This window comes from Orycteropus afer, unplaced genomic scaffold (genome assembly GCF_000298275.1).
Source record: "Orycteropus afer afer isolate SDZICR_OR568_19922 unplaced genomic scaffold, OryAfe1.0 scaffold00233, whole genome shotgun sequence".
In the NCBI taxonomy this organism is placed as follows: Eukaryota; Metazoa; Chordata; class Mammalia; order Tubulidentata; family Orycteropodidae; genus Orycteropus; species Orycteropus afer.
In genome coordinates this window covers 475,831-501,918 of record NW_006921820.1, presented here as the reverse complement: position 1 = coordinate 501,918, position 26,088 = coordinate 475,831, and the positions used below count along the sequence as shown (strand labels likewise).

Below are 26,088 nucleotides of genomic sequence, written 5' to 3'. Positions count from 1 at the left end.
GAGTAAGCTTTTTAAATAATCATTTTTAAAAGTCATAAATGTAATGAGTAGGAAAATTGGAAATAGGTTAGAAGATAGATACATCAAGAAAAGTATAATCAAGAAATCAAGTATAACGGTCTTTGTGTGAAGTTTGTATATTTACATGTGAATATAGATTTTATTAGTCTGGGCCTTCATAAACTTCATGGGTAAAGAGAACTAATATTTATTTGGTTCTTCTCTGGCAACATATTTTATCCATTATCTCATTTATTCCTTAAATAACTTTATGAGGTTAACATCATCTTGCTTATCTTAGAGATGACAAAACTGAGGCTCAGACAAGTAAAGTGAGTGATTGAGTCAAAATCAGGTCTGTTCGTTTCTAATGTCCATACTCTCTGACACCCTTTTCTCTTCTTTTAGACAAAGTAATTTAAAAAGGGGCTTTGCTTTTCCCTGTCTGTCTTCTTGGTCTAACGCTCCAGTTTTATCAGCTGCGTCTTTGTATTACTGTGCTTGATGTTGCCAAAAGACAAATGTTCTCCTGTGCTGGAACATCATTACTTTGACCCTCAGTCATCTTTTCTAGTTTCTGCTTGCTGCCTAGCCAAGACACTGTTTATGTTGAGAAAGTATTTAAGCGATAATTTGAAAAGAAAATACATCCTTAGACAATCTGCTTTTGAGTCAAGTCAATTCTGTTAAAAGTGGAATTCCATTATAGTTTGTGACCATTTTTATTTTTACATGTAAAAAGTATCTTTATAGGAAAAAAAAGACCTGTTTTCTTCCTATTTACACTTTCAAGGAAGATATACAAAAACCGCCAAGCTCATTAAAAGATGCTCAACATCATTACTCATCAGGGAAATGCAAATCAAAAACCACAGTGAGATAGCTCTTCATACACTAGGATTTCTGTAATTAAAAAAAAAAAAAAAAAAAACTGGAAAATTACAAGCATTGGCAAATATGTGGAGAAATTGGAAACCTCATGCATTGCTGAGTTGAATGTCAAAATGATGCAGCCACTGTGGAAAGTTTAGTGGTTCCTCAAAAAGTTAAGCATAGAATTACCATTACTCACTGCCATCGAGCCAATTCTGACTCATAGCAACCTCCATTGGGTTTCCAAGGCAATAAATCTTTACAGAAGTGTATTTCCCCATCTTCCCCAGAGCAGCTGGTAGATTTAAACCACCAGCCTTCTGGTTAGCATTCAGATGCCTTAGGTATGACCCAGCAGTTCCTCTCTTAAATATATACCCAATGGAATTGGAAACATATATTCATAGGCAAACTTGAACAAAAATATTCATAGCAACATTACTAGTAGTACCCAAAAAGTAGAAACCATGCAAATGCCTATCAGCTGATGGATGAGTAACAAAAATGTAGCATATTCATACACTGGAAAATTATTCAGCTGTGAAAAAGAAAGAAATGCTGCAAAATGCATGAACCTTGAAAACATTATATTAAGTGAAAGAAGCCAGACACAAAGTGCCACACATTGTATTGTTCTGTTTATTTTATGTTCAGAATTGGCAAATCTCTAGAGACAGAAAGCAGACTCATAGTTGCTAGAGGCTGGAGGCAAGAAGTGCAGAGTGCCTTTCTTTCTGAGGTGATGAATATGTTCTGAAATTGGAGAATGGTGATGGCTGCCCAACATTGTCAATGTACTAAATGCTACTGAATTGTATACTTTACAATGGTTAAAATGATGAATTTTATGTGTATTTTACCTCATTTAAAATATATGTGTGTGTGTGTGTGTGTGTAGCCATTTTAAAAAATCACCAATTGAATCAGCAAACTATTCAAAAGTATAGGTTTATTTTGTTTTTTAAAATAACACCTAAAAAGGAAAGGCATAATAAATTAATGAGCATAGCTTTATCAATTAATTATAAACAAACAAAGAAGAAGGGGCAATATTAATATCCAAGTAGAATCTGAGTACATAAAAATATAAGTGAAGACACTTAGCATCTGAATAATAGTCATAAGTTGAATTCATACTTAAATGTCAAGCTTTGATATCTACAAACAGAAAATACACTTTTTTTTTGGTGAGTTTACAAAGCAAATTAGTTTTCCATTCAACAATTCATACACAATTTGTTTTGTGACATTGATTGTAATCCCACTATTTAACAGCACTCTTCCCACTTCTTCCATGAGTTAACTATTTCCCTCCATCCTTCTTTCCTATCCCTTCCTACCTTCTGAACTTTAGCCCTGGGCGAATGCTGCCCTTTTGATCTTGTGTAATTGATTGTTCTAAGGAATATTACCTCTATGATATTACTGTTCATTTTATAGGCCTGTTATCCAGCTGAAAGTTGAGCCATGGAGGTGAGTTCAGTTGCAGGCTTGAAGAGTGGCTAAGGGCCATAGTAATGGATGTTCCACCAGTCTCTATCATACCAGTTGTTGTTGTTGTTGTTATTTGCCGTCGAGTTGGCCCCAACTCGTAGCGAACTCTCCTTGGGTTTCCGAGGCAGTATCACTACGGAAGTAGGATTGCCCAACCTTCGTTCCGAGGAGCGGCTGGTGGGTTTGAACCGCCAGCCTTCTGGTTAGCAGTCAAGTGCCTTAGGCACTATGCTACCAAGGCTCCCATCATACCAGTTAGCCTTTTTAAAAATAATAATAATAATAATAATTTTGAGTTTTGTTCCCCATTTTTATCCCACTCTATCTGGGACCCCCTATTGTGGTCCCTTGTAGAGCAGTCAGCAGTTGTAGATAGGGACCATCTCATTCTGGTCTCAGCATCATGGATGCTGAGGTTCCCTTGGTCTATTAGTCCTTTGGACTAATTATTTCCTTGCATCTTTGATTTTCTCCACTCTTCTTTGCTTCAGACAAGGAGAGACCAATAGTTGTACCTTAGCTGGCTGCTCACAAGCTTTAAAGACCACAGTCACTACTCACCAAAACATCAATGATATTGTTCGATAATTTCCACATTCTGTGGGATCACCATTCTTTGGAGTGGGCACAAATACGAATCTCTTCTGGTCAGTTGGCCAGGTAGCTGTCTTCCTAATCTCTTGGCATAGCTGAGTGAGTGCCTCAAGCACAGCATCCATTTGATGAAACATTCCAATAGGTATTCCATCATTTCCTGGAACCTTTTTTTTCGCCACTTTCTTCAGTGCAGCTTTGACTTCTTTTCTCAACACCATTGAGTCTTGATCATATGCCACCTCCTGAAATAGATGAATATCGACCAACTCCTTTTGATATGGTGACTTTGTGTATTCCTTCCATCTTCTTTTGATGTTTCCTTCATTGTTCAATATATTGCCCATAGAATCTTTCAGTATTGCAATTCAGGGCTTAAATTTTTTCCTCAGTTCTTTCAGCTTGAGAAATGCCAAGTGTGTTCTTCCCTTTTGGCTTTCCAATTCCATGGCTTTGCACATTTCATTATAATAATTGACTTTGTCCTCTTGAGCTGCTATTTGAAATCTTCTGTTCAGCTCTTTCATCTTGTCAGTTCTTCCATTTGCTTTAGCTACTTTTCATTCAAGGGCAAGTTTGAGTCTGTTCTGACATCCATTTTGGTCTTTTCTTCCTTTCCTGTCTTTTTAGTCTATTTTTGTCTTTGTCCCTAAGGTATGTCTCTTGTAGATAGATATTGATGGGTTTTGTTTTCTTTTCCAGTCTGCAACTGTCCGTCTCTTGAGTGGTGCATTTAATCCATTAACATTCAGTGTAATTATCGACAAGTATGAATTGGTTGCTGTCATTTTGTTATGTTTTTTCATTGTGCCCTTGGTTTCTTTGTTCCATATAATTTTCTGTGGTGAGCTCATTTTGTTTATGAATCGTGTTATCATTTCCTTTGTTGCTATTGTTTTAGTATTTGCTAAATATTTGTGCCTTTCCTATTTTTTTATTGTAGGGTGAAGGTTTATCATTTTTCTTTGAGGTTACCCAGTTAAATTATAAATCTAATTTTCTCCCTGAGTTTAGAACAGTCTATTCTATCTTGCAACTCTCTTGACTTCCTCACCATTTAGAAGTTCTATAACTACACAGTATTTTCCCTTTTTTTTTGTCTGTAGTTTCCTCACATGCCAATTGATGTCTCTGGTTCTCTGGTTCTCTGTTTACAATCTTGTAAGCTTATTTTACTTTGAATATGTCCATAGCTGTGGTTTCTAGGTTACATCATCTTGTGTATTTATGGTGAGTTGTTGTTTGCTATTTTTGGTTTTCTGTTGAAAGGACTCCCTGTAGTATTTCTTGTAAGGTTGGTCTGGTTTTAACAAATTCTCTTAGTTTCTGCTTCTCTGGAAATCTCCTAATTTCACCATCATATTTGAGTGACAGTTTTTCTGGGTATATAATTCTTGGTTGGAAATTTTTCCCTTTCAGGGTTTTATACATACCATCCCATTGCCTTCTTGCTTGCATGGTTGCTGCTGAGAAATAAGAGCTTATTCTTGTTGGTTGTCCTTTGTAAGTAACTTTTTGTTTTTCCATGCTGCTTTCAGGATTCTTTCTTTGCTTTGGTATTGATGAGTTTTGATGATGCTATGTCTTGGTGATTTTCTTTTGGGGTCTATCCTATTTGGGGTTTGTTGCACTTCCTGAATGGATATATTCTCATCTTTCATCATATCAGGAAAGTTCTCTTCCAACAAATCTTGGAAAATTTTCTCAATGGTTTTCTTTTTCTCTTCCTGTTCTGGAATTCCAATGACATGTATATTTTTCCTTTTGATGGTATCCCACATGAACCTTAGGCTTTCTTCATTTTGTTTTGATCTTTTTTCCAACTGATCCCTTTCTGAAGAAGTATTCAGGTATTTGTCTTCAATCTTCCTACTTCTGTCTTCCATTGATTCAGTTCTACTTCTTTGCCCTTCCAATGTGTTATCTATTTCTGAAAATTTAGTATTAATCTTCTGGATTTCTATCTGTAGATTTTGAATCATTTCTAATTTTTCATTTATTTTGTCATTTTGTTCTTGTATTTTCTTCTGAAATTGTTCTAGGGTTGTGTCTGTGTTTTCCTTAATTTTGTCAGTGTTTTCCTTGATATGTTTCTCAATCCTTTGAAGGTACCTAAATATAATTCTTTTTAATTTCTTATCAGGAAGTTCAGTGCTGCTGCTGCTGCTTCAGGGATATGTTCTGAATTTGTAGCTTGCTTATTTCTACTGCTTTATCTTGCTTCTTTGTGTGGACATTGATGGTCTGTTGTCTCTGAGACATTGTGACATTGTTGTATTTAGATCTCTGTTAACTGTTTGTGAAGAGCAGTTAAGGGTGAGTCAGGCTTTTCTTGGTGGTCATTTATCATTGGCCAGTTGGTGGAGAAGGGAAGTGGTGGCTCTCAGTAAGTGGAGCTGCAGGAGGTGTGGATGTGTTGTGTCTTATGGGCAAGGCTGCTGCCTCTCACTCAGACAAAAACAACAATTGAAAAACCACCAAAAAAGTAAAATCAAGCAGACAAAAAACACACTGCATAAACACACAGGAACAATCACCAAAAAAGAAAAGAAAGAAAGAAATTTGCACTCTCTGGGGAGCGGGCAAAAAGAGAAAAGAGATAGAGTGGGAGAATAATGAGGAAAAAGTGGGAAAAATGCAAAAATAAAAACAAGGATTGGGGTTAACCACAAGAAAGGAAAGAAAAAAAAAAAAAGTTGGTAACCAGGAACAGAGAAGAGAGAGAAAGGTGAAAACTAGAACCTTTCCAGTCTTTTGCGTCCAGAATGTCCTTGCAATCCCCAGCAAGTGGAGCCTATTCTTAGGTCCCTGGAATCTGAGAAAATGCTGTTGCTTTAAATATCCAAAATGGTCAAACTACTTGTAAACATTCGAAATGGCTGTTCCCTCTGGACAGGCAAAAGTTAACAGCTCAGCCTGTCTCCCTCTTCGCTACTTCCCCTTTTATTCACCAGCCACCAGTACAGTCTCCCATGTACCCCTTAGCTAGCAGGGCTGATTTTTAGGTTAATTCTTAGGTCCTAACACCCCTTGGCAATATCCAAACTTTCTGTGCCATTGGGATTGCTGACAGACCGTAGCTCTGTATGTCTCCTTTTTTGATGTTTTCATGCAGATTTTTCTGCTAGTTGGAGTTTAGTCCACTTCTATATCCTTTCTTTCAAAGCTCAGGTCTCCAGGATTATCTTCTGTGTCTGAGTTAATGGGTTCCTCTTTTCTTTGTTGAAGAGGGTCTATGTAGTTTGTCTGCTTATTCTGCCACCTTACTGGCACCCCCCTCCCTTTCCTGTCTTTTTAATGACATCTTTCTTGCTTCATGAATGATGTATTTGATGTCATACCACAATTCCTCTGGTTTTCAGTCATTGGTGTTCAGTATATCAAATCTGCTCTTTAGATGGTTTCTAAATTCAAGAGGGATATAATCAGGGTCATATTTTGGCCCTCATGAACTTCTTTTAATTGCCTTCAGCTTCAACTTGAACTTGCATATAAGTAGTTCATGGTCTGGTCCACAATCAGCTCCTGGCCTTTTTTTGGCTGAAGATACCATTTCCTCTTGCCACAGATGTAGTCAATCTGATTCCTGTGTACTCCATCTGGCAAAGTCCACCTGTATAGCCTCCATTTGTGTTGTTGGAAAAAGGTATTTGCAATGAGTAAGTCGTTGGTCTTGCAAAATTCTGTCATGTGATCTCCAGCGTTACTTCTCTCACCAAGGGCAAATTTTCCAACTACTGGTGATTCTTCTTGGTTTCCAGCTTTTGCATTCCAATCACCAGTGATAATCAGCGCATCTTGATTGCATGTTTGGTCAGTTTCAGACTGCAAAAGTTGGTAGATATCTTCAGTTTCTTCATCTTTGGCTTTGGTGGTTGTTGCATAAATTTGAATAATAGTAGTATTAACTAGCCTTCCTTGTAGCTGTGTGGATCTTATCCTATCACTGAGAGCACTGTACTTCAGGATAATAGATCATATGGTTGTCTGATTCAAAATGGCCCAAACTGGTCCATTTCAGCTCACTAATGCCTAAGATATCAATCTTTATGTGTTCCATTTCATTTTTGACTTCCAGTTTTCCTAGATTCATACTTTGTGCATTCCATGTGTTGTTTATTTATGGATTTTTGCAGCTGTTTCTTCTCATTTTCAGTTGTGCCACATCAGCAAATGGAGGTCCTGAAAGCTCTACTTTATCTGTATCATTAAGGTTGGCTCTACTCTGATGAGGCAGCTCTTTCCCAGTAATATTTTGAGTGCCTTCTGACCTGTGGAGGTACGCTGGTGACATATTGCCTAAGGCAGTTGACTGCTAACTAGAAGGCTGATGGTTCAAAGCCACCAGCCACTTCTCTAAAGGAAGATTAGACAGCCTACTTCTGTAGAGATCCTGCCTCGGAAACCCAAGGAGAGGTCGCTATGAGTTGAATTGACTTGACTGCAGTGACTTTGGTGTTTTGGTTTTCCAAACTGAGGGACTCATCTTCCAGCACTGTATCGGACAATGTTTCATAAAGTTGTCCAGTAACATATCAGACAGTGTTTCACTGCTATTCATAAGGTTTTCACTGGCCCATTCTTTGAGAAGTGGATGGCCTCTTCCTTCTTTTGAGTCACACTAATGGTATACTGCAATATTTGTCTTTATGTGATTGACTAATTTGACTCAGCATAATGTCCTCTGGGTTCATCAGTGTTATGAGGTATTTCATAGAGTTATCTTTATTCTTTAATATTGCCTAGTATTCCATTGTGTGTATGTACCAGTGTTTGTTTATGCGTTCATCTGTTGATAGGCATTTAGTTTGTTTCCATCTTTTTGCTATTGTGAACAGTTCTGCAATGAACATGGGTGTGCATGTATCTGTTCATGTCTCTAGGGTATATACCTATGAGTGGGATTGCTGAGTTATATGATATGTCTGTTCCCAACTTTTTAAGGAAGTTTTATACTGTTTTTCACAGTGGTTATACTATTTTACAACAGTGTATGAGGGTTCCAGTCTCTATACACCATTGCCAGCATTTTTTGTTTTTTTGTTTTTTTGAACTTTCTTATTAGTGCAGGCGTAAGATGATACCTCATTGTTGTTTTGATTTGTATCTCTCTAATGGCTAATGGTCATGGTCATGTGTTTGCTGGCTGCCTGAGTATCTTCATTGGTGAAGTGTCTGTTCATGTCCTTTGCCATTCTTTAGTTTAATTATTTGTCCTTTTATTGTTGAGGTGTTAAAGTTTTTCTATCACTTTTAGAGATTAGTCCTTTGTTTGATATATCACTGCCAAAAATATTTTCCCAGTCTGTAGGTTCTTTTGTACCCTTTTGATGAAGTTTTGTGATGCACATAAATGTTAAATTTTTAGGAGGTCCCAGTCATCTAGTTTATTTTCTGCTGTTTGTGTATTTTCAAATTATGTTTGATGTGTATTTATGCCATATATCAGGGCCCCTAAGTTTGCTCCTATTTTTTCTTTGATAGTTTTTATAGTTTTATGTTTCACATTTAGATCTTTGATCAGTCTTGAGTTAGTTTTTGTTATGGTGAGAGACATGAATCCTGGTTTATTTTTCTGCAAATGGATATCCAGTTATTCCAGCACTATTTGTTTAAAAAAAAAAAAAAAAAGGTCTCCTTCCCTTTTTAATGGGTTTCAGCCCTTTGTCAAAGATCAGCTGTCCATATGTAGATGGATTTACTTCTGGATTCTCAATTCTGTTCCATTGATCTAAGTGTGTATCAATGTACCAATACCAGGCTATTTTGACTATCATAATTGCTTTGAGTGTGAAGCCTCTTACTTTGTTCTTCTTTAGTACTGCTTTGCTTATCTAGGGTCTCTTTCTGTTTCTATATAAAGTTAGTGATTAGCTTTTCCATCTCTTTAAAAAATGATGATGTACTACACAAAACGTTGTTCCACCTCCTACTCACGCGACTGGGATCTTAAAAGCTTGCAAGCAGCCACCTAGATGCAATGATGTGTCTCTCCTCATCCAGAGAAAATAAGAATGAAGAAAACCAAAGATTAATGGAAACGATTAGTCCTAGCAACTGGTACGCCGTGCAGTCTGCAGCCTATACAACTATGAGACCAGAAGAACTAGATGGTGCCCAGCTACCACTGTCAACCACTTGGAGGGGGATCTATGTAGGAGATCCTGGATAGAGTGGGAAAACAATGTGGAACAAAACTCAGAATCATTTGGAAAAAAAAAGAGGGGGGGGGCAGGTGTGCTGGTCTGATAGAGCCTGGTGGAATCCCTGGACTATGGCCCCTAGCTGCCCTTCAGGTCTCGAATTGAACCCACACCTATGGCTTGCAGCCAAACAAAAGACAGGCATAGGAGTTGAACATTTACCTGAAGTGGGATACACTCTTTGGAGAGAATAATCATGGGAGAAAGAAGGGCCACAGGGAGACAGTTCAAGGGACAAGTGCATGGAGGGATGGACACAGGGAAGAGGTAACTATGGGGAGGAAGTGGGAAGGGAGCTGTTGCATTGGGATAAATTGTAGTTAGTATCATGAGACAAAGTATATGTGAACTGCTGTGTATGGAAAGTGACTTTGCTCTGTAAACTTTTCACCCAAATCACAATTAAAAAAAAAAAAATGATGATGGAATCTGGATTGAGATTGTATTATATCTGTGGATTGCTTTGAGTAACATTGACATTTTCACAAGGTTAAGTCCCCCTATCCATGAGCATGGTATATTCTTCCATTTATGTAGGTTTCTTTTGGTTTCTTATAGTATTTTTTATCATTATGTTTGTACAGATCTTTTGTTTCTCTGGTTAGATTTATTCCCGAGTACTTTAACCTTTGGGTGTTTATTGTAAATGGTATTGTTTCCTGATTTCTTTTTCCCACTGCTAGTATTCTGTTCTTATCCTTTTTATTTTAGTAGGTTCTTTTGTGACGTCACCTTTTTGTTTCATACTCATGTTATTTTCATCTTCATTTCCTTTGTTAAATTTGCCAATGGTTTTCAAAGAACTAATTTCTTACCTGTTTTTTTGTGTGTGATTTTAAGTTGTCTGTTTTCTCTGAGACATTGTAGTGTCATTTGTACTAATTTGTTGATTGTATGTTGTTTTACTCCACCCTGATATTTTGTTATAATACATCTATGTAACAGGACAGGTATGTTAACTCTAGCTACTAGTTAGGCAGCACTTGGATGCTCACCACCTGCCTCTGGCTGGATTTGGTAGTGAGTGGGAGTCACTGATCACGCCCAGCATCCGAGGGCAGACTGTGTGGATGTTGACCACTACCTGTCATCAATGAATGGTGCTCTAGCATGTGGTGGCACTCACCCAGTGGGTAGGGCAGCAAGTATGATTAGGTAGGATCATTGGTTCCTAACTGCTTAGGTAAAAATAGAAAGAAGAAAAAGGAGTTAGAGGAAGAAAAATATGAGTGGTGGGGGAAACAGGGAGATGTTAAGCAGAAGAAAAAGAAGACCAGAAAAACATATGTGGCTCCATACTACCACAACATGGCTGCAGCAGAACTGTGACACATGCTCTGCAGGACTGTGCACAGCCAAATATGGAAGGATGGGGTGGGGTCTACTGAATACAGAGATGGAAGGGATAGAGCACTTGCTCAGCCCAATCAAAAAATAAAATAAAAAATAGGGGGACGAGGAAGCAAAAAGAAAAGGAAAAAAACAAGGAGAGGAGGAGGAGGAAGAATTGTGAAGAAAGGAAAAAATGAAAAGGAGAAAAAAATACTGGTTCAAGTGTTAGCCACCAAACACAGCTGCAGTAGGAATGTGGAGCTCATTCCTGGGGAGTATGGCCAACCATCCAAGGATAAGTGGAGGTGTATGCTGCTGACCAAAGAGAAAGGGAGTAGTTACACTCTCTGCATGAACATTTGAGGGGGGGAAAAAAAAAAGGGGGAGTGGGGAAGAAGAAAAGACAGAAGACAAAACAAGGGCAGGGGAAAGAGTGAAGGTCTAGGAAGGAAAAAAGAGAAAGAAAAAGAATTTAATGAGAAAAAAAAACATAGTACTGGTGAATTTGTTAGCTGCCAAACTCAGCTATGTGGGAACACAGTGCTCACAATGGGAGTGGCCACCTCTGCTTGGAATGGGCATTGATGGCTCCTAACTACATGAGCTTCAGAGGGAGGAGCACCTTCTCTGCGGCATCCAAAAATGAAAAAGGGGGAAAAAAAAAGACAGGAAAAAGAAGAAAGGAAAAGAAGGAAAAGGGAAGAACTAAGAAGAAAGAGAAAAAGAAAAAAAAAGCGACGCAACGTTGGCAGTGTGGCTTGGTTTGGCCAGCCCCTGATTGTGGGGAGCCACACCTCTGGTAACTTGGGAGGTATTGTGCAAGGTAAGGTCACACCTCTCTGGTCACTGATCACCGATGTGGGTGCTGGCATAAGCCTGGGCAAGTGATACCAGTTATCTAGTTCCTGCTCAGATAGAATGCTACTTGCATTCAAAGTGGCCACTCTATGCTGGTTGGCAGTATACTATTCTTTGTTCACTGTTTTCATTCAATCTCTTCTTCTCATTAGTATTTGATCTACTTCTTTATTCTTTCCTTTGAAGCTCTGGGTTCCAGGATTATCATCCATTTCCATTTCATTTGATTTCTCAAGTCTTTGTTGTAGAGGGTCTCAATAATATATCTGCCTAAGCCACCATCTTGGATCCTCCAAACTACATTCTTTTTTTTGAATGAATATGGAACCTATATAAACGTCAAACATATACTAAGCACAGAACTTCTCAAATTCTGAAAAAGTAGAGATGATACAGTCTCTGTACCTTTAATGAAACTTGAAATTTAGAACAAAAGATAAAAAATCAAAATCCTTCATTATTACCCATCCTCTGGAAAGCAAAACTAACTTATTTTAAAATAGGTGAAAGATTTGAATAGATAGTTCACCAGAGCTTTAATAAACAGGAATTTATTCTCTTACAGTTTAGGAGGCTAGAAGTCCAAATTCAGAGTGCTGGCTCTTGGGGCTGGGTGAAGGCCTCATGACCCTGGGCTTCAGCTCTGCCTTCAGCTGGAGGCAGCTCCTAACTCAGGCAGCTGCTGGGTGCTGAGGGTGATGAACCATACGTCAACAGGTAAAATGGCACAATCCCAAGATCAATATGCAACACAGCAGGCCACTGGTTCTAGTCCAGGAACTGGAAATGAAGACTTGGCCAAATGCAGGGTCCACAGTGTGCCAAAAAGCTAGAGACCTTCCTCAAAGCTTCCCCATATATACTGGAAACAAACCACACCCTGAAGGCAACTAATTAGCTGCTCATAGCAGATTCTACCATGGAGTTGATTGCACCACATCCAGTCTCATCATGGGGAATAAATGTGTCTAGCTACTCAAAGTCATGGCCCAGCCAAGTTGACACACAACCTTAACTATCACAATGAGCAGCAAATAAGTACATAAAAATGTTCTTGATATAATTAGTCACTAGTAAAATGCAAAGTAAAATCACGATGAGATACCATCACACTCCCAGTGGAATGGCAAATTAAAAAGATTGACCATAGCATAATGACAAGAACATAAAGCTACTACAATTTCATACTTTGCCGGTAGGACTGCAAAAGGGAATGACCATTTAAAAAAATATATTTTGATAAGTCCTCTTAAAGTTAAACATATGCATTTCATATGATCCAGAAGTCTCCCTCCTTGATATTTATCCAAGAGAAATGAAGACATTTGCCTACATAAAGCCTTGTAACTTTATTCATAATAGCCCTAACCTGGAAAAAACAGAAATACTCAAATGGTGAATAAATCAACAAGTTGTGACATATCTAAACAGTGGATGAACTAAATAATAAAAAGGAATTAATGAATGATATAAAATAATATTAAAAAGTGTGAAAATATTATATTAAGTGAATACATTCAGACACAATATTGTATGTGTGATTCTAGTTACTTAATGTTCTACAAGTCTGTAGTGGTAGAAAGCAGATCAGTGGTTGCTAAAGGCCAGAGAGTTGGGAAAAGAAATTGCCTACAGTCAGGAGAGAACTTTGTGGGGTGGTGAAAATGATCTGTGACATGATTGTGGTTTTTGTTGTTACTTGTATTCATGATTGTGAACATTTATTGATTGTGCACTTAAAATTAAAAATTTTGCACATTCATACAGTACTGCATTGTCAATGAAGGCATACATTAATGTGCAGGTAGATAGATGGGTGAACAGGCTAAACTATTAGTTGTGTCTGTGCAGGGGAGTGTGTGCCCATGACCATGTATAGGTCTGGCACACAATGTTTCTACAAGTGTATTGTGTTCTGTAAGAATTCCCAGGTATATAGTAGAGCTGACAAGGGCCAAGGTGGTAGCCACTTTTTGGCCACAGCCAGCTATTTAGAGGGAGTGAGTAGTTGGATCTGTGGGCTTGGGACCGTAATTGCAGGGGACATCAAGCACAGTTGGCATAACATACTACACAAAAACATTGTTCCACTTTCTACTTTGGCGAGTAGCGACTGGGATCTTAAAAGTTTAAAAGCAGCCATCCAGTTGTGACGATGGATCTCTCCTCTTCCAGAGCAAAGAAGAATGAAGAAAACCAAGGACAAATGGAAACAATTTGTCCTAGTGACTGGTACAGCATGCAGCAGCCTGTACAACTATGAGACCAGAAGAACTAGATGGTGCCTGGCTACCACTGTCAACCACTCAGAGGGGAATCTCTGTAGAGGATCCTGGCTAGGGTGGGAGAACAATGTGGAACCAAACTCAAAATCATTTAAGACAAAAAAAAAAAAAGGTACCAGTTTTGCTGGTCTGATAGAGCCTGATGGAACCACTGAGACTGTGGCCCCTAGTTGCCCTTCAGGTCTGGAATTGAACCCACTTCTTTGGCTTCCAGCCAAGCAAAAGACAGGCATATGAGCTGAACATTTACATTAGGTAGATACACTCCTTGGAGAGATCAATCATGGGAGAATAGAAGGGCTGTGTATGCACGAGGAGACAGCTCAGGGGCAGGAGTACATGGGAGGGAAGGACACAGGGAAGAGGTAACTCTGGAGAGGAAATGGGAGGGGAGCTGTTGCATTGTGGTAAATTGCAGTCAATGTCAGGAGACAAAGTGTATGTAAGCTGCTATATGGAAAGTGAATTTACTCTGTAAACTTTCACCCAAATCATAATAAAAATTAAAAAGAAAAAATTTTTTTGCATGTAAAATATAACTCAATAAAACTGGCCACAATTGAAAAAAAAAAAGTTAAAATTAAAAACAAAAAATTTACCTCTTTGGAATCACAGAGGAAAAAGTAGAAAACCTTGTTTAAAGTAAGAGTTGTTCAGGAATAAATCAAAGTGGAAATTACAGTCTGTTTGAAATTTTTAACAGTGAGAGCATAAAACTTACGGGGTATGTCAAAGGTTTGTTTAGAATGGAGTTTTACCTTTAACTGATTTTGTTATCAATTGAATTAGAAATAATCTAAACAACTTAAGGAGCTTGAACAATAGTCATATATCCCTCATGGAAAATAGGATAGATATATTTATTTTTATTTAACAAAGACATAGCTGCCAATTACTATGTGTGGTATCTTTATAAAGATAAAAAGAGAAAATAAACTATTAGAAATTGGTAAGATCTGATTCTTTAAGAAGTTTGGTAAAATAGCCTGTGACAAAAGTAACAAAAAAATTAAAAAGAGTAAGCAAATATCCGGAGCTCTGGTAGCATAGTGCCTAAGGCACTTGACTGCTAACCAGAAGGCTGGTGGTTCAAATCCACTAGCCACTCCTCGGAAGGAAGATGGGGCAATCTACTTCCGTAGTGATACTGCCTCGGAAACCCAAGGAGGGGTTGCTGTGAGTCGGGTCCGACTCCATGGCACATAACAACAACAACAACAACAAGCAAATATCCTGCATTATGGCTTAGAAGAAGTATAGCTCACATGGTGTGGGGTTCAAAATGAAGGAATGTGATGTACAGCACTATAATAATACAACTTAACCAAAACCAAACCAAACTCACTGCCATCCGACTCATAGCAACCCCTCCTTGGGTTTCCAAGGTGGTATCACTATGGAAGTAGATTGCCCAGCCTTCCTTCTGAGGAGTTGCTGGTGGGTTTGAATCGCCCACCTTCTAGTTAGCAGTCAAATGCCTTAGGCACTATACTACCAGAGCTCCCATACAACTTAAAATGTTGATAAATTGCATCATTATCTAAAAGATAAATAATCAGAATTGAATTGCAATATTTGAATAGATTCTTTTTAGCCTTATGTCTTACTAGTCCCATACTTTCATCTTTTGCCCCAGCCAAATGAGTCTTTACACTGTTCCCTAAGCATCATTTAATATTTTTCAGCATGTTCAGCATTATTTGCTCACTTTTCTCTGATCGTAATGCCATTTCTTCCTTTTGTATATGCAGATACTACCTATCTTTGTGTTTTTATGTTGTTGTTGTTGGGAGTATACACAGCAAAATATACACCAATTCAGTAGTTTCCACATGTACAATTCACTGACATTGATTATATTCTTCAAGTTGTGTAACCATTTTTACCTTCCTTTTCTAAGTTATTCCTCCCTCATTAACATAAATTCACTACTCCCTATGATTCCTGTCTAGTCATTGGAGTTGTTGTTATCAGTTTGATCCACATAGATAGTGCTTAAAGGACCATAAAGCTCAAGGAAAAAATTTTTTTTTACCAGTTAAGCTAAACTGTTGTTTGCTTTTAAGGTGACTTCAAGGGATAGTTTTGATTTAAGGTTTGAAGATTATCTCAAGGCATTAGTTTCAGGGCTTCATGGCTCTGGGAAGTCTAGAGCCCAGGAGAACTTGAATTTCTGTTTTGCATTTTCCCACTTTTAATCAGCATTCTTCTATGGAATCTTCAGTGAAAATGTCCAGTAATGGTACCCAGCCACCACCCAGTTCCTCTGTTCTCCTGGCAAAATAGGCAGTTGTCACGGAGACATTTAGCCCCTTGTGACTCATTCTTCCTAGTTCACCAGGGTCATCTTTGAGACTAGGCTCTTTTGGGTGGGCACTTAAAATTTAATTTGACATTTTCTTTTTTTTCTCCCCCACCCGTTTAAAAAGAGAAATTGATTAATTAAGTCAATTGTTGTAATGAAATCTGTCTTAAAATGATGGTCTGTTGATGGCTATCACATACTGAGTTCAGGCAAACTGGATCCAAGTTAGACAGTGGCAGAAAAAATGTTATCTCAGATTTTCCAGATCTTTGGTATTTAGCCAGTGTAAACAACAAAAATAAAACTAAAAAACTCTTTGAGAGTTCGGTAAATGTTTTTGCTGTCTTTTTAATTGTTTCTAATCTTAAATTATTATTCTTTATCTGTATTTATTTTTACTTTATGTAACTGTTGAGGTACATATGTGTTTAGTCAGCTCAACTCCTATGCAGAAATTTAATATCCTTTCAAATTCAGTCACCGTGATTCTAGCATTTCTGAAAAATAAACATCATTCTGAACCAAGTTAGTAAATTCAGAAGTGTTATTGTAAATTTGCTATATATTATTCTATGAGGAAATATACTTTTTTCTGTCTTCTTGAGAATATTTTAGTAATTTCAAAAAAGCCATTTTAGAAATGAAAGTGTTAAGATTAATGTAGTAACATTGCTGATGTATTACTTTAACCATGTAACTTTTACACTATAAGAATAAAATCATAGCCAGTATTTTGGCTTGTTATAAAAATTATTAACAAAACAACTAACAGTGATAAAACTTTTTTTCTCTTTAGGGCCAAGGAATATGAGAGTTTAATGGAAACAAAAAATTCTGGTTCTGACTCACCTTATAAAGCAAAGTGAGTATTTCATCCCATGTTTTAGTTTTCCTTCTCTCTCTGCCTGTAACAAAAGTGTATGAACTATCATTTTATGCCTGTGATCATGGTCTTTGTATCTGATGCCTAAAATATCATTCTCCTAACACAGTGGTTCTCTGACAGAGGACATTTGGCCACATCTAGGGAGATTTCAAGGAACCCTGCTGGCATAGTTAGTGCCTGGGTGCTGACTGAAAGGTTGGTTGTTGGAACCCACCAGCTGCTCTGTGGGAGGAAGATGTGGCAGTCTGCTTCCATAAAGATTACAGCTTTGGAAACCCTGTGGAGCAGTTCTACTTTGCCTTATGGTATAACTATGAGTCGGAATCGACTTGACAGCAATGGGTAGGAAGATTTCTATTTGTCATCACTGGAGAGAAGGGTGCTACTAGCATCTAGTGGGTACAGACTACTAAACATCCTACAATGCACAACAAGACAGCTCCCCCCACAACAAAGAATTATCTGATCCAAAATGTCAGTAGTGCTGAGATTGAAAAACCCTCTTCCAACATAATCAGGTTCTGACAAGGCAAAGCTATGCTCACGCTTGTTCTGAGGAGATCCCTTTCAGAATTGTTCCTAGTGCTACAAAAGAAATGAGAATTTAGATTTCACTATTGGGATGTTAGTATAATTGCATAGTAGCTTAGTAAACCAAAACATCATCATGTCTCAAAAATATTCCCAAAAGAGCAGTGACTCACATATATGGCTGATGGGCATGTAGATTGTGAATCAGGAACTTAGGAAGTTCAGGCTACTCAGTAAAATAATATAAACTATGCCCAAATACTTATACATATAGATGACTATTTTGCAGTTAATGTGATAGTGAAAATATCAAGAAACACCTTTAATGCCCCAAACTTAGAAATATCAATTAGTTCTTGCTTTAATAAATATGTATAGTCCATTGATATGCTATGGGATGTTTTGGTAGCCATTATAAATATTTACAATAGAAATATCTGTGCCTGTCAGAAGTGAGATAACTTTTATTTATCATTGCTCTGGAATTATCAGCATTGAAATTCTAAAAGAAATATAAAATTTAAAAGGCAGTAACAAAATTATGATACGATGTACCTAGAAAACCTAAGCGAATCAAGCAAAAAACTAATCGAAACGAGAAATCAATTAAGTAAGATGGTTGAGTACTCAAATTAATATATCGATAATAATAATAGGTAATATTTATTGAGCCACATCCATCTTATGGCTGGCCCTTTGTATATGTTGCATCATTTATTCTTCCTCAGTGAAGTATATTAGGAAAACTAAGCCTTGGAAATAGTAAGTAACTTGCCCAAGGTTATGCACCAGCAGATGCAGGGTACAAAAGATTAATTACTTTTCTCTGTATGATAATCAGCTAGAAAGCATAAGTGTCATTTAGAATAGCAATAAAAAGGTAAAGTACTTAAGAATAAACACAACAGGAAATGTGCAGTATCTATGAAAGAAAAACTTAACACTTGTATAAGTGAAAAGACTAGAAAAGATTTGTACCCATTCAAAAGAAAGGTGATCCCACAGCATGTGGAAATGATCAAACAATATCATTAATATGACATGCAAGTAAAATCTTAATGAAGATAATTCAAAAATGGTTGCAGCAGTATATTGACAGAGAACTTCCAGAAATGCAAGCTGGATTCAGAAGAGGATGTGGAACAAGGGGTATCATTGCTGATGTCAGATGAATACTAGCTGAAAGCAAAGAATTCCAGAAAGATGTTTCCTTGTGTTTTATTGACTATGCAAAAGGATTTAATTGTGTGGAATATAACAAATTATGGATGCCATTGAGAAGAATGGAAATTCCAGAACTTGATTGTACTCATGAGGAACCTGTACATAGATCAGGAAGCTGTCGTTTGAACAGAACAAGGGGATACTGCATGGTTAAAATCAGGAAGGGAGTGTGTCAGGGTTGTATCCTTTCACCATACTTATTCAATTTGTATGCTGAGCAAATAATCCTAGAAGCTAGATTATATGAAGAAGAACATGGCATCAGGTTTGAAGAAAGACTCATTAACAACCTGCGATATGCAGATGACACAACTTTGCTTGCTCAAAGTGAGGATGATCTGACACACTGATGAAGAGTAGAGACTACAGTCTGCAGTATGGATTACAAAAATCCTCACAACTGGTCCAATAAACAGCTTCACGATGGATGGAGAAAATATTGAGGTTGTCAAGGATTTCATATTACTTGGTTCTATAATCAACACTAATGGAAGCAGCAGTCAAGACATGAGTTGACATATAACACTGGGCAAATCTGCTGCAAAAGACCTCTTTCAAGTACTGAAGAGCAAAGATGTCTCCTTGAGGACTAAGGTGCACCTGACATAAGCCATGGTATTTTCAGTTGCCTCTTATGCATGTGAAAGCTGGACAGCTGGACAATGAATAAGGAAGACCGAAGAAGAATTGATGCTTTTGAGTTGTGGTGTTGGAGAAGAATGCTAAAAGGACTAACAGATCTGTCCTGGGAGAAGTGTAGACAGAATGCTCCTTGGAAGCAAGAATGGCCAGACTTTGTTTCACCTACTTTGGTCATGTTGTCAGGAGGAACCATTCCCTGGAGAAGGATATCATGCTTGGTGAAATGGAGGGTCAACGAAGAAGGAGAAGGGCCTCAAAGAGATGGCTAGACAGACATAGTGGCTGCAACGACAGGCTCAGGTATAGCAAGGATTGTGAGGCTGGCACAGGACCAGGCAGTGTTTTGTTCTGCTGTGCATAGGGTCACTGTCAGAGATGACTCAATGGCACCTAACAACAACTACAGCAAGTGAAAAGAGTAATTGTGTGTTTGGACAGATGATACAGTGTAGTATATTCTATAGATGTAATGTAATTTCATTAAAATAGCAAATTTTTAAAAACAGAGCTAGAATAATTTTAGGAATCCCTGATTGGCACAAACATTAAATTCTCAACTACTAGACAAAAAGATCACAGTTCAAATACACGAGGAGTGCCGTGGATAACAGCCTGGCAGTCTGCTTTGGAAAAGTGACAGCCTTGAAAACCCTCTGGCTTTGGAGCAGTCCTTCTCTGTACATTGGATCACCATGAATTGGAATCAACTCAGCATCAACCAACAAAAGCAGAATCATTCTAAAGGAAATGGAAAAATGTGTGAGAATTTGTTTTAAAATATTCTTTTAAAGAAGGAGATTGAGGGAAAATTGACCTAACATGGAGACAGTCCATGTGTTATGAATATCCAACTTAAACGTACAACCTATATTTGTGAACCAATCCCTGTAAAGCCTATTATATTAAAATTTTGAGGTACACACAATGATTTGTAATAAGAAACAAGTGCTGCTTTGTAACACACATCAAAATATTATTTTTATTATTTATACAATATTATATAAATATCATTTATATTATTATGTTAAAGATATATTAGTGTTTAAATACTGAAAATGTTTTTTTCTTAATGTTTTTTATGCATAGAAAAGTACATATACCATGACAAACGTTTGACTGACATTAGATCCAAAGCATACCTGTTTTGATTTACATACAAATTTGACTTAAAGACAGACGTTAGTAATCTGAGGACTGCCTGTATTTTCAAATATCTTGAAGGTGCAGTATATAAAATGGTTTTGTACTGCCACATGAATTAAATGACAAATTGATGGACGATATTAAAAAAAAAAAAACCAACTAGAAATAGAGCCAAATACTTAAGGAAATTTAGTATATGATGGTACTAGAGTGTTTGTAAAGATTTCCAGAAGTTGAGCCATCCCCGGAGGTGTATCTCTTTGTGATATGACTTTGCCTCTTCTCCTATCAAGGGGTAGAGAACACACTCCATTCCTGGCTCTTCTTTCTTGGTGTTAATGAGGTCCCTTTATGTAGTATAGGGCCTAAGGCATTTGACTGCTAACCAGAAGGCTGGTGATTCAAACCCACCAGCTAGCTACTCCTCGGAAAGGAAGTTTGGGCAATCTACTTCCGTAGAATTACCGCCTCAGAAACCTAAAGAGGGGTTGCTATGAGTTGGAAACAAGTCAATGGCCAGTGACTTTGGTTTTTTTTTTTTTCTGCTTCTGCTTCTGTCTCTTGTAAGATAAAAGGTGATGCAGGCCACACCCCAGGGAAACTCCCCTGGGGTGTGTCCCGATGTTGCATCCCACCCTAATCCCCTTAAAGCTGATTGGTTGATCATGTCATAGGGATGATAACATCATTACATAACTGCAAAATTGCATTACATAACTAATGCCACTGAGAATCATGGCCAAGTTGAAGATTATTTTGTGGGGTGGGAGCACAATTCAATCCATGATGCACACCAAACAACTATCTGTTATTTCCTAAAGCTAACCCAGTCTCTTTTCTTATACTTTTACAAATCTTTCTATTGATCCTAATGCACTCCCAGAACTTTGCTGTGATACAGGTTAGAGCCCCTTACCAAACCAAATTCACTGCTGTGAAGTTGATTCTAACTCATAGCAACCCCTCCTTGGGTTTCCAAGGCAGTATCTCTATGGAAGTAGATTGCCCAGTGTTCCTTCTGAGCAGTGGCTAGTGGGTTTGAACTGCCAGCATTCTGATCAGCAGTCAAGTGCCTTAGGCACTATGCCACCAGAGCTCCCTAGAACCCCTTAGAGAGGTACTTTTACATTTCACATTTATCACTGAAAAATTTGAGCTTAGAGTTGTTGTTAGAGTTTGTTTGTATTGAAAAGAAAATATCTCATCTTACAACATTCTCCACGAAGCCATTTACCTGACAGACTTACCATATTTTAGAGCAGGAGTTACAAAGCCTCCACTTATGCTTTTCTTGCTGCAAAAATTATCTGCTAGAAATAACCCAAATAACAATTTCTGTTTTAAACACTGCACTCTCTAAACAGTTACTGTTCTTGCACTGTAGGGAAAATACAGCTTTAAGGGCTTGTCTTCTGATGACATTATACAATTATTTATAGTATGAATAAAAATCTGATGCTTTTTTCTTGAGAGGGGCTGTGTTATTTGTGGTACTTTTGTGGAGGCAGGGAGTGGGACAGAGGTTTAGCTCATGTTACCAAAGCATCTCCTTGATTTAGCATTCTTCCTTGAAGGATAGGTTCATACGAAGCCCAGATTTGATTTACCTCAGGGTGAAATACAACCCTCTTGTATTCTGTGAATTAAAATGATCCTGTACCTCTCTAAGTACCCCTGGTTTCAGTGGAATGTGAGCATTCTTGGTAAGAATACTGCTAGATTCATATGCATCTGTTGCTATGGCTCAAATATTTAGTTACTTAGTATGCAGCCTTTTATTCAACCAAAAGCTGAAGTGGCTACTTACCTATCACACAATGAAATTCACTGCCAATATTCTTACACATGATAAGGTCAGTAACTTTAATCGGATGGGACTCTAGCCCATATTCGATTAGAAGGCAAAAGAAGTATGTTGCTATTATTCTATTTTTGTACTTTTTTTTATGTTCCTTTTTTCCTTTTGTTAAATAGAGACCTTCTGTCAATGAATAGTAATAGTTGACCATTTACTGAATGTCTACTTTAATGCATCGTGTTAGATACATTGCATTATTTCTAATCTTCACTAGCTCTGAAAGAGAAAAATGTATATTATCCACACACTTATAATGAAGAAAGTGAGATTCAGGGAGGTTAAAAAACCTTCCCAATATTTATTTTATATACGGTATGTGCTGGAGCCAGGATTCAAGCATAGGTTACTTCTGATTTTAGAGTTTGTGTTTTATTCTTTGACTTATCAAAGTAAATGTTATATGTGTAAAAGCCAAAAAAACTGAATCCACTGCCATCAAGTTGATTCCAACTCATTGCAACCCTGTAGAACAGAGTAGAACTGCCCTATAGGGTTTCCAAAGCTATAAATCTTTATGGAAGCAGACTGCCACATCTTCTCCCATGGAGCAACTGGTGGTTTTAAACCACTGATCTTTTTGTTAGCAGTCAAATGTCTTAACCATTGCATCACCACAGTTCCTTGTCCTATGGGTAGCATAGGTTTAAACTGGAGTTCACTAGTGCCTTTCAGTGTTTCAAACCAGTTCATTCCAGTTCAACACTGCTGAGAATTTGCATTTCCACCCCATATATATCGATTCAGAATCTACATTTTAAAAAGATCCCTAGGTAATTATTATGTATACTTGTACCTTATGTTAAAATGTAGATTCTGATTCAGTATATCTGAGGTAGGAGCTCTGGTAGCATAGTGCCCAAGGCACTTGACTGCTAACCAGAAGACTGGTGGTTCAAACCCACCAGCCACTCCTTGGAAGGAAGGTTGGGCAATCTACTTCCGTAGTGATACTGCCTAGGCAGCCCAAGGAGGGGTCGCTATGAGTTGGGTCCGACTTGATGGCACATAACAACAACAACAACATATCTGAGGTAGAAATGTGAATTTTTAGCAGAGGGTCGAACTGGAATGAAATTTTTCTAAGCCCTAGTGCCTTTTGAGGGAGTTCTGGTGGCATAGCAGATAGTGCATTTGGCTGCTAACCAGAAGGTGAGCAGTCAAACCCACTACCTGCTCTGCAGAAGGAAGATGGGGCAATCTACTTCCATAAAGATTTATAGCCTCAGAAACCCAGTGGGGTCACGACGACTCAGAATTGAGTCGAAGACAGTGAGTTTGGTTTTTTTGGTTTAGTGCTTTTGGAGCAGCATTTACTACCGTCGTCTTTGAGAATTCTTTAATTTTATGTAAATGAAATTTTCAATGAAATTGTATTCTAGCAATACAATTGTGTTTTATTCTTTGACTTATCAAAGTAAATGTTATATGTGTATTTATTTTTGAATAAAATTTACTTATTTGAATTGATTAATGTGATATAGAGACAAAAACATGAGATTTGAAGATCAAAGGCCTAGATTTTGAGTCTTAATAATACGTTTTACCAACTGTGTGACCTTGGAAAAGTCACCTCATTTCCCTGAGCCTTAGTTTCTTCATCTTTCAAATGGGGATAGTACCAACTCACAGTGGTGAGATGATTAAATAAGATACTATACATGAAGGTGCTTTGTAATCTATGCAGTTATGGGTATTGAAATTAATGTAAAAAAAAGAAATTTCTTTAGCAGACAATTCTTTTATTAAATATCTTATTCATGTTCTTATGTGTAGTTGCATGTTAGGTGCTTGGAATAAGGTGAACAAGGTAGACAAGGACTCTCATGAAGTTTATACTCTGCTGCTGCATTGTCCAGTATGGTAGTCACCATTATAATTACCAAAATTAAGTACAATTTAAAATTCACTTCCTCAGTCACACTAGCTGTATTTCAAGTGATCAGTTTCCACATGTGACTAGCAGCTACAGTGTTATACAGTGAAGATATAGAGCATTTCCATCATTGCAGAAATTTCTCTGGTAAAGCTTTGCACAGAGAAGCAGACAATCAATTGGATGCGTATTTAATTTACCTGTCATAAGTGCTTTGATGAAATAAGCAAAGAAGAGTTAATGCCTTTGAATTATGGTGTTGGCAAGGAATACTGAAAATACCATGGACTGCCAGAAGAATGAGCAAATGTGTCCTAGAAGCAGTGCAGCCATGGTGCTCCTTGGAAGAGAGAATGGCCAGAGTTCATCTCACCAACTTTGGCCATATGATCAGAAGGGACCATTCCCTAGAGGGAGGATATCATGCTTGGTGGAGTAGAGGGTCCACCACTCATCTGTCAGTTTGTTGTACTTTGCTGGCTTGTGTGTTGCTGTGAGGCTGGAGGTTATGCCACTGGTATTTCAAATACCAGCAGGCCATGGTGGACAGGTTTCAGTGGAGCTTCTAGACTAAGACAGACTCAGAAGAAGGAAGAATTCTCAAAGAATTGTCCAATGAAAACCTTATGAATAGCAGTGAAACTCTGTCTAATATATTACTGGAAAACTTTATGAATAACTCTGAAACATTGTCTGAGATAGTGCTGGAAAATGAGCCCTTCACATTAGAAGGCACTCAAAATACGACTGGGGAAGAGCTGCTTCCTCAAAATAGAGTCAGCCTTAATGGTGTGGATAGAATAAAGCTTTCAGACCTCTATTTGCTGATGGGGCATGACTCAAAATGGGAAAAAACAGCTGCAAACATCCATTAATAATCAGAACATGGAATGTACAAAGTATGAGTTTAGGAAGATTGGAGGTTGTCAAAGTGAACTGGAACACATAAAGATTGATATCCTAGGTATTAGTGAGCGGAAATGGACTGGTTTTGGCCATTTTGAATCCGACAACCATATGTTCTGCTGTGCCTAGAATGACACATTGAGGAGGATTGGTGTTGCATTCATCATCACAAAGAGTGTTTCAAGATCTATCCTGAAGTACAATGCTGTCAGTAATGGGATAATATCCATATGCCTACAACGAACGAACACACTGCTGTCGAGTCGGATCTGACTTATGGTGACCCCTCCTTGGGTTTCCAAGGCAGTATCACTATGGAAGTAGATTGTCCAACCTTCCTACAAGGAAGACCAGTTCAAATTTATGCACCAACCACTAAAGCCAAAGATGAGGAAATTTAAGATTTTTACCAACTTCTGGAGTCTGAAATTGATCAAACATGCAGTCAATATGTTTTGCTTATTCCTGGTGATTAGAATGTGAGAGTTGGAAACAGAGAAGAATCACCAGTAGTTGGAACATATGGCTTTGGTGACAGAAATGATGTTGGAGATTACGTGATAGAATTTTGCAAGACCAACGACTTACTCTTTACACATATCTTTTTTCAAAACATAAAACAGTGGACCTCACCAGATGGAATACACAGGAATCAGATCAGCTACATCTGTGAAAACAGCCAAAACAAGACCAGGAGCTGATTGTGAAACAGACCATCAACTGTTTATATGCAAGTTCACATTGAATGAAGCTGAAGACAATTAAAACAAGTCCAGGAGAGCCAAAATACAACCTTGATTATATCCCATCTGAATTTAAAAACCATCTGATGAATAGATTTGACACATTGAACACTGATGACTGAAAACCAGAGGAATTGTGGGATGACACCAAGAACATCATCCATGGGAAATTCCAGTAAGATGGTGAACTAGGCAGAAGGACTGCACAGACCTTCTTCAACAAAGAAAAGGGAAACCAATTAACACAGACACAGAAGATAATCTTGCACCCCTGAGCCTTGAAGGGAAGGATACAAAAGTGGACTAAACCCCAACTAGCAGAAGAATTTGTGTGAAAA

General features: G+C 37.8%; 1 protein-coding gene across 1 annotated transcript in view; it reads left to right on the top strand.

Annotated features, from left to right (window-relative positions):
• Window positions 1–26,088, top strand: part of SCAPER (S-phase cyclin A associated protein in the ER) — a 607,935-nt gene that overhangs the window by 207,377 nt on the left and 374,470 nt on the right. The window contains exon 18 of the mRNA XM_042782062.1: window positions 16,741–16,806. Within this exon, the coding sequence (XP_042637996.1) occupies window positions 16,741–16,806 (66 nt within the window). The remainder of the gene's footprint in view (window positions 1–16,740; window positions 16,807–26,088) is intronic.